At 43.9% G+C, this 10,017-nt stretch overlaps 1 protein-coding gene across 1 annotated transcript in view; it reads left to right on the top strand.

Annotated features, from left to right (window-relative positions):
- Positions 1–954: 954 nt before the first annotated feature.
- The window catches only part of LOC146064060 (tyrosine-protein phosphatase non-receptor type 9-like), a 71,934-nt gene continuing 62,871 nt past the window's right edge, over positions 955–10,017 (top strand). Inside the window, exon 1 of the mRNA XM_083177130.1 lies at positions 955–1,222. Within this exon, the coding sequence (XP_083033256.1) occupies positions 1,187–1,222 (36 nt within the window). The 5' untranslated portion in view covers positions 955–1,186. The remainder of the gene's footprint in view (positions 1,223–10,017) is intronic.

Below are 10,017 nucleotides of genomic sequence, written 5' to 3'. Positions count from 1 at the left end.
CCTCCTCCTCCCCCTGGTGTCACAGCCGGGAGGACATCCGGCTTCAGGGGGGAGGAGGAGACGCAGGGGGTCGCTGGCAGCCGCCGGGAGGTGACGGAGACCCCCGCAGCCCACATCACAGGTATCGCGGGGGTCTCCGTTACCGCAGCCCGATGCTGGCCGCATATGTTAGTACATATGCGGTAGCATCGCGGCGGCTGCCGTGCGAAGGGCGGCGATGAATGTTGATACATCCCGCCCTCAGTTGCAGCACAAATATTGAGGTTTGCTGTGGACAGGTTATAAATAGACACACACATATGATATGCTTTGTATGGCATCTTGTATTTACACCATATACTGTATATCATATACTGTGCTTTGTACCATATATATAATGCATACATAGTATAAATACTATTTAGGTACTTCCCCAACTTTTGCGGCCCCAGCTGACGCCTGTTATGCTAGCCGCTTTCAGGAAAGCACCATTGTCCCCTCGCGGGCTCGATTCGCTTACCACGCTACGGGCTTGGTGTCTCGCTCCGCTTCACTCGCCACAACTTTACTTGTGGCGTGGACACAGGTGGGTGGTGTGGACCCAGGGTGGTGCTGGTTACACTATGTAAATTCCGTAGCATAAGCTGTGGCCGCAAAGCTGAGAAAGTATCACAATTTATTGTACTAATTACCATATATATACTGCGCTGTGTTCTATATACCATATATACTGGTTACATGTGTATTGCCGATGCGTAAACACATAGCAAACACAGCCGGCGATTACGCGACAGTAACCACAAGATCTACAGTGTGTAGCTTCACGGTGCAAAATATCCCCCATGTAGCAGAAAAGAAATGCAACAGGCTCCGTCCTGCGGCGCTGCCGCTGCATACTCAGACCAGGAATTCGTCTTCCCGGATCAAAGATGGCCGCGGCGGCCCCTCCCTTGCTCCGTGGGCAGCTCCATCCCTAGCACCTCGTCACGGCCTCGCCTCTCTCCTGGTCCAAAGGGAGGAGGAGAGGCGAGAGGCTGGAAAGCGGCGCGGCGGTCGCTGTGACGTCGCTTTAGTGCTCGGTGTGCTGCTGCTGAGCTACAGGGCCGGAGGGAACACAGCAGGAGCCGCAGTTCACGCAGTCACTGCACCGACCTCGGGGCCACGGGAGGAGCCCGGATGTGCCGGAGAACCGGAGCCGCGAAGCAAGATGGCGGAGAAACAGCTAACGGCCCAAGAGGAACGGGTGAGGCAGGACGGGGAGACTGTGAAGTCCTTTAAGTGCCTATATGTATATATGAGATTGCATAGGGAGATGCGCGTCCGTTCTGCAAGGCTGCCTGTGCACAGCCATACACCCCAGTGCTATGCAACTTACACAATGTTTATTGGGAGAGCAGGGTTCCTTCTTATGACTTTCTGTAAGCATGATATTATATATGTATGTATTCTTTTTAGTTAACACACGTACACACCTAATGGAGCAGCAGCAGCAGTGTGCACACACACGAGTATATCTCCTCTATTGATTGCACAGTATTGTATTTCTCATTCCCTGGAAGTGATTGATCTGTTATTTTTAACTTTGCCATTTTCTTTGGTGACCCCTCCCAGTCTGGTGGGCTTATATTATTAAAATGTATCTCTGTTTTAGTCACCTAAGCTAGTCCTATCTTTCTTTCTTTGGTCAGTAGATATTGAATTGACCTTTCTGCTTGCACTTTACAATGTATGGATTGTTGAAGGTTTTTGTGTGTGAGTGTTGCATGATGAGATATTGATGGCTTTTGGAAATGCTCTAGTTGAAACCGCAATATCATTGATTTATATGTGACAGTGTGGCTTGTGGTACCTTTTGCCTACTGTAGGTGTTTGCAACATTCGTCACACTGATGCATGCATCATCACAGGGTACCTAATATTAGGAATACTCTGCATGTAGGCGTGTTTTAATTGCCTATTCAACCTTGAAGTTTAAATATTATAAATTGTTCCATTTCTTGGCAATGCTGCTGTGACATTTGCAGGACATTAAAATGAAAAGGCAGTAAATTAATTTATGTTGAACAGTTCATTGGTTTCTATATATGATCCTTATTTAAAAAAAATGTTCTAATACAGGTTTAAACCCCCCTCCTCCACAGGGTGGAATTTAATAGCCTCTGCTTACTGTCGAGCTGGAAATTGCTATATGTAATAGAAGATAAATTGCAAAAATTTTGACATTTCAAACATGAGTCACCACAAGTTGCCATGCAGATTTTTATTTTTATTAATTTGAAGAGCATTAAAGTGCTGGGTATAATAACTCAGTTAAAAATTGACTAAAACAAGCTGATGAATGGAGTGAGTAATACCCCTTTTTAATCTGAATCCCGTGTTGAACACAGATCTTACCTGTGTCAGACACAGGTTTAAACACCTTTTACACTACACAAAGGGCCTTATTCTAGTTCACTCTTTCTGACAAAATCCTTCTTAAGTGGACAAAACCATGTGCACTGCAGGGGGGCAGATGTAAAATGTGCAGAGAGAATTAGATTTGGGTGAGTTATTTTGTTTCTGTGCAGGGTAAATAATGGCTGTTTTATTTTTACACTGCAATATAGATCTCACTTTGAAGTAAAACCCCACCCAAATCTAATTCTCTCTGCGCAAGTTACATCTGCCCCACCTGCAGTGCCCATGGTTTTGTCCATGTAAGAAAGATTTTGTCAGAAAGAGTGAACTAGAATAAGGCCCATAGACCCTTGTTATACCCATGTCCGAGCCATTTCCAATAAACCTGTGTAAGCTTTGTAAAAACCAATGAATGTAAACAAGAAATGGCTTTTTTTTCCATCAGGTGCCCCCGAAGAACCAATAAACAGCCTCTGAGCGTTACCCGGATATAAAAACCCGGGTAATGTGCGTTTACACAGCACTCAGACACGTGTCATTCCTGTGTCCGACCCTGGTAGCTGCCAGGATAAAAAATTTTTTTTTTCCAAGGACCCGTTCACAGTACTAAAAACCCAGGTCCGTGCACGTCCCCGCACAAAATCCCAGGTAGAATTTGCTAGTGGAAAAGGGGTATAAGTTAGCTGCCTGACAGAAACCAGCCCAAGTGGGCAGTGTTGGTGCTGCTGTGAACATCCTGGCACTTCTGCCAGCATCCCCTTTCGTGACTTCACAAGTTTAATGCTTCAGAAGTTTGGCACTGAGAGCATTTCCCGAACACCTGTTGGCTGAAGGGTAATTATAGCTTTTGTGTGAACTACAGGTCCCAGGAATTTCTATAATGCTTAGAGTGTAAGGACACATGGTGCTTTTAGAACTACAAGTGCCAGCACACCTGCAAGTGCAGGCACTTTAGAAGTGCCAGCATGACCTTGCATTCATGAGACACAAATACTGCAGAAAAAATGTTTTTGAAAATCTTCCCCCATTATTTCTTTATTTCTCACAAAATGCTATGTGGGAGGTAATCTTTGGCCCATGTACCAACCGTGATCCTTGACTTGGCAGAGTAAAATCCATACAATGCTGCAAGACTGCTCTGTGTAGGAGCCCTGTTGCAAATGACCGCTTTGAAGATTGTCATTGTATTTCAAATACTTTTTAGATTTAGGATTATTTTTCAACACTAGGAGTAAAACAGTGAATCTTTTTGAGTTCATTAAAAATAAATGTAATTCTTATTTATTTATTTTTCTCCCCCACCCTTTTACTTTTTTTTTTTCTTGAAGTAAAATAAATGTGTCCTACAACTCATCCATAGGTACAACATTACACATAAACACAATAATATAACATAACAAATTGTGAACATTACCAATCATATTCAGGGACACAAATTAGATATCATAAAAGGTGTTTGCCTTTAGATTCCGCATTTTAAGGAACACCCCGTGAACGTGTGTGTGTGTGTGTATGTATGTATGTATGTATGTATGTATGTGTGTGTATATATGTATGTATATGTATGTATGTATGTATATATATATATATATATAGATATATAGATATAGATATATAGATATAGATATATATATATAGATATATATCTATATCTCTACTGTTACATGCATAGACATAGTAAGGATCAACGTTACAATTGACCCATGAACACTACTTTAATTCAGTCATTCTTCAAATTTAAAACATTATCATGATTTTCTTTAAATTTTTTTCATTGTTTATCATACATACAATTGTTTTAATGGGCAGAGTAAGCAGGCCCACATTTTCTGCAAGCCAACCTAGATGACTGCCTAGGGTCCCAAAGGGCTTAGGGCCAGGACTCGCAGAGTTCAGCCTGCCCATAATCCATCGCTATAGGCCCATACACCCTAAGCGATTTTGAGCTCAAGTAGCTCACATTTCCCTTTTTGAGCTACTTTAAGCTCAAAATCGACTACTGTGAATAAGCAGGCGGTGATTTCTCATGCGTGCTCCCGCATCATTGCCTGACATCACTCTGTATAGGATGATTGAACCACTTTCTATAGTGTCCTACTCTGGAAAATGGTTTCCCCCACCCAACCCGTGAAACTCACTGGGCCGGGTAAGATCATACAGTATGTATGCACTGAGCAATTTATCGGCCAGCGATTTTTATAACATTGGTTATTAAAAAAAAAAGTCTAGTGTATATGCACCTTAAGGCTAGGTTCTAGTTAAATGTTTTACAGTACTGGCACTAAGCTCTGTTACTGTGCCTCTGCAAATCATTCCCAGAGGATCACTGTGCGTCATTGGGGGTATTTAATATGTGCAGATATTTCCCGACAGGGGTCACTTCTGCAGCCGGTGTGACTTGCAGGCTCCTATGTGATGCGTACGGGAACGGGCATCGGACCTGATGTCATGCACCTGGAATTTCTTTGTTTTTATCTTCCTGGCATTGATCGCCGCAGTGGCAGGAAAATATCCCAAATTGCAGGTGAATTGCATAGTGTACGGAGGCCTTGAGAATGGAATAGCCCCAGGTTTTAAAGTCTGAGTAAGTTACAGGTTCAATTCGCTTTGATTCTGCACTTTAGACATACTTTAGATTTAAGGTGCCCACAAACAATTTGGGCTAGCAAGGTGATGCATGCAAAAAGTATGTGCGGCACGTACTTTTTAGTCTAGATCGCATCTAATTCAAAATGCATGCTGCTTTAGCACATTGCATGCATTTTGACATAGTTGCGATGCAATCTAGTCCAAAACGTATGTTTGAAAACCAATCCATTTGCAGTGTTAAAACCTCAGACCCGGTATTTTGGACACATTACTCTGCAAAAGGAGGTTATAGGCTGTCTCCCTGCCTGATGACACTATTCTGAAACAGGAAACAAGAGAAATAGCATATGAAGTAGTGGGGAAGCATTGCTGGCATATTACTACACTACAGAACATACAGTTATACTGTAGCAAGATGGACTGATGAGGAGTGGAGGGAGACAGACAGACATTGCCAGACAAATCACTGACACTGCAAAGGATTCTCTAATATATAACTAAAGGCATTTGTAATTGGTCCAGTACATAATCATCCGCAAACAGGCTTAATTTTTAGCTATAATTAAAAAATGTGAGCCATAAAAGTCCATTACAGATGACATCCGCTGTTTTCTATGGGTGAAACGGGTTCAGTGTGAAAGGTACAAACCCAGTAATGAGTCGGTAATATACTGGTTACAGCTGGTGATGTGAAAGGGGTTTAACTTGCTCCGACCCGTTTCAAGAAACCTTTCAAATACCGGGTCTAAGCAGGTTTTCGATTTGAAAGCAGTATTCGGCTTCAACCAACGGTTTGGGCCCCAGTGGAGCCTTGGGATATTTCCTTAAATCTGGACTATCTTAAAAGTCGGATGTGTTTGAACCATTGGAGTCTATAGAATTATATATTTTGACTTGGAAGATGGTAATGTTGTTGGCACTGGCCTCAGCCAGGAAGGTCTCGGACCTTAGTGCGCTTTCGTGCCGATCTCCATATCTGGTTTTTCTTAAGGATAGGGCAGAACTGTGGACACAGTTGGATTATCTCCCAAAGGTTGTTTCGGCATTCCATATCAACCCGCCAATAGTGGTTGAACAGGGGATTAGCTGCTTTGGATGTCGTTCGTGCCTTACAAACTTGTGTAGAACGGTCTAAAGACTATTGGAAGTTAGATTCTCTATTTATTCTTTGACGCGGTTAAAAGAGGCTGTACGGCGTCCAAGGAGACTCTGGCCCGTTGGATTTGTTTGATTATTAAACAAGCTTATGCTCATTTTTCAAGGGTGCCGCCATCCAGGGTCTCGGCTCATTCTACTCGTTCGGTGCCCCTGTCGAGACCTCCGAAAATGCCAACTCCTCCAAGACACACTCTATACCCCAGCATAGTGACTGCAGTGCCCCCTATGGATTTGGAGAAAGGAAATTAATGGGGGGGGGGGGGGGGTTGTAAATTCAAATGCTGGGTTTTCTAACAGACGCATCTCGCTGCAGATAAATACGAGTGTATACTTACCTGAATTGGCTGCTCTGTTGTTGTGACTGCTGGTTCACCAACAGGTCTGTTTGGTGTAGGGTGTATTCAGCTCAGGGCTCTCACTAGAACAATTTCTCTTCAGATTATTATCTCCTTTTAGTTCTTTGGTTTGCTCTCAGGTATTCTTCAAAAATGTTCTCCACTGTAGTTTATCCTTTGCTTTACAAACAGATGGCAAACAGAGCAGATCTAAAATTCAGAAATGGACAACCAGTAAATGTACTATTACCCCTTTCACACCAGCCACCTGGCAATTACCCAGCATTTTTAAGTGCCGGGTAATTTTGCCGGGTGCAGCAGGACCCCATTCACACCACCCGCAAACTACCGGGTTAAAGCTTTTTAACCCGGTAATTTGCTGCAAAACACGGGTCTTAAATCCCGGTACTCCAACCCTGGTCAAGAGCAGGGTCGGGGTGCTGGGATTTAAGATCCGTGTTGACCCTTTCACACCACCAAAAAACCCTGGTTTCCCAGCAAATTACCCAGTTGAAAAGCTTTAACCCGGTAATTTTTGTGGTGTGAATGGGGTATAAGATGAGAGTTCTATTGAGGATGGGATGTTGTCCAAAGCAACCCATCAGATTGTTTCTATTATCTTCTAGATGGTGCTAAAGAAATAAGTAGAATCTGATTTATATCTATAGGCAACATCCCAACTTCAATAGAACTCCCATCTTAGTAAGTTTACCCTCATATAGGTGTACTTTTCACCAGGCTTTTTGCAGGTTTGCATGAATCTGGCACTTGAGACAAATGCTATAATTTGGGGATCAATAATCCCTTTCTACAACCTGTGTGGTATTCATTTGAAAATCCCTGGAAAACAACAAATCTGATACCAAGTGGCCTGGGTCATGTAAGGGCTGAATACTACAAAATATTACTGTGAACGGTGGAAGCATGCCAGTAGTTCAAGAACAAACCATCCAAACCTATGAACTTAATTTTATTTGTATTGTAAATGTATTTAAACATGCATTAGATACAGAAGTATCCTTTTTAAGTATAATTTCCTAATGTAGAGTTTTAAATTGCTTATAATCTGATTCGGTATGGAATCCCGGCGTTCAAAATCCCGACTGCCGAAAACCCGACATGGGAGGGAACGTGTAGCGCCCCCCCTTGCGGGCTCGCTGCGCTCGCCACGCAGTGGGCCCGGTGCCTTGCTACGCTCGGCACGCTAATTTATTCTCCCTCTATGGGTGTCGTGAACACCCACGGAGGGAGAAAGTTTTGCGATTCTGAACGCTAGGATTCCTACCGCCGGGAAATTGAATGCATCCCCTATAATCTGTACTGGCAAAATTCCTGTTAGAATTGTTAAGTTGTTGTAACCCATAGCAACCAATTATCTTTTCTTTTCCCTTCTAGCACACCATAGAAAACCTAGTTGCTATTGGTTGTAGCCCCTTTCCTCAGTTAGCAGTGTAGGAGGACAGCAGATGTATATGTGCCATGCTAAAGATGTATTCGTCTCTGTAGTGCTGTTTCCTCAGATTTCAGCATTTAAAAGCAAAAAAAAACATATGGAACAGCCCTTGACCTAGTCTTCTTTTTTCTTTTTTTTTTTGTGAGAGCCAAGTCCTTATTGTGCCAGCAAAAATAAAGACAGTGCTTTCAGAAGCAATTTGTCCTTTCTACATTTATTCCATTCATACTGCATACTAACTATACTTGTACACCAACATAAAACTGTTGATACTTGAACATACAGTAGGTACATAGCATTCACATACAGAGTTTTGTTCTTGGTACAGTTGGTTGGTAATGCTGCTGGAAATGAGCTGAAAAAAACAAATAACCATAGATCCCTATTCTTTATAATGTTACTACGCTGGGGATAAAGTGGTGTCTTGGAGTCTATGGCTCCCCCCCCTATAACTTCAGTCTTAATAAAGTGTCAGGAGGAGTCTGATCTCTGGGTCTCATTGCATTTAAGGGGCTCAGTTTTGTTTTTCAGTGCAGCACAGGCAGTCACTGGTACCCGGCTAACTACATGCACCGTGAGACCCCCTTCAGAGGGTCAGGGTGGCGTGGTGTTTGCTTCTGACCCTGGCCACCGGCGTGTCGGGGTCCCTCCACAGCTGTAATTAAAATGAGAGAGATGGTGTTAGTGAGGGAAAAGTGTTAATAGAATGTAAGGGCATGCCGCACTGAAGCCACCCAGCCCAACCGGTCCAGGGGCACTGCACCCCACAACCCTAAATTGGGTCTACGATTAACCAGCAAGGAGCCACATGATAATGGCGCTCCTTACTTGATATATCTGAATGAAGAGCTACCTACCTTGGAGCAACCCCAGACTACTCCATGTGGCATATCAGGACCTGCATCTACTCCTAATACAAGCTCCTCTCTGCCTCTCACAACATACATACAGATAGTGGTAGATGCTCAAATTAGTTCAGTAATACCATTCAGGTGCATGCAAGGGAGGGGTTAATACTGAGTAAGTAAAACAAGACATTGGTTCCCCAGCTCACTGTACGTGCCCAGAGGAGTCTGATCTCTGGGTCTGGGTCTCCTTGCATTTAAGGGGCTCAGTTTTGTTTTTCAGTGCAGCACAGACAGTCACTGGACCCTGCTGACTGCCTGCACCGTGAGACCCCCTTCAGAGGGTCAGAGTGGCGTGGTATTTGCTTCTGACCCTGGCCACCAGCGTGTCTGGGACCCACCACAGCCGGTGTTACAGGTTCATGATTGCGTCATCTGCTGAAGGTACAGCGGTTTGGTGCCAGGTGATGACTGGGCCAGCGTTGTGCACTGGTACAGCAGGGAGAAGCGGCCTGTCAGCTCCTGCACCGCTTTCTCAGCACGCATTGCAGCGGGAGGACAGAAGGGGAGGAGCACCTTCCTCCTCTTCCTCTGGTGTCCTCCATGCGTGCAGTGCTTCTCCATTCCTGGCTGTGCCTCCATAAGACTGATGGCACAGGACAGTCGGAGCACTTCCACTCCTCAGAAAAGTGAGTAACTGCACTGGGTGAGTGGTGGGGGATACCCTCGGGTTTCCCTGTTTTTTTTTTTTTTTTACACGGTAAGCTATAATTCGGGAAATAGCGGGCTCCTCTCCTCCTTTCCCCTTACTGTATATCTGGGTATGAAAGGAGTGTTTTTGTGTGTTGTAGTCATTTGTATTGTTTTTAACATGGCCGCGAAGGGTACTAGTTCAAAAGCCTCCCAGCCTTACCTGTAAATGGTGTAAATTCACACAACACATTAAAGGTGTGTCCCTGTGTGAAAATTGTTAACATTCTTGACCCACCTTCTACTCTTTTGAATACGGAGGGCTTTACCAGTGTGTTTTGGGATCAAAACGAAATTAAAGTGATCAGAGGGCGCTCAGTAGGATTTATAATAGGAAAACCATTATCAATGGAAAATATGGAAATAAGAGCAAGGAAGTAAATGTATTATCCACTCTGGCACCTGAGCTTGCAGTGTCCCGCAGCGACAGGGAGATTTTGCATTCCCAACTCTCGTCTGAGTTCTGCTGACCCTTCCTTGGCCAGAGATTTGATAGTCAGTTGATTCCCAG

Source organism: Crinia signifera, chromosome 1 (assembly GCF_055691185.1).
Source record: "Crinia signifera chromosome 1, ASM5569118v1, whole genome shotgun sequence".
NCBI classification, from domain to species: domain Eukaryota; kingdom Metazoa; phylum Chordata; class Amphibia; order Anura; family Myobatrachidae; genus Crinia; species Crinia signifera.
The sequence above is the reverse complement of the archived record's forward strand: the minus strand, read 5'-3'. Positions and strand labels throughout refer to the sequence as shown.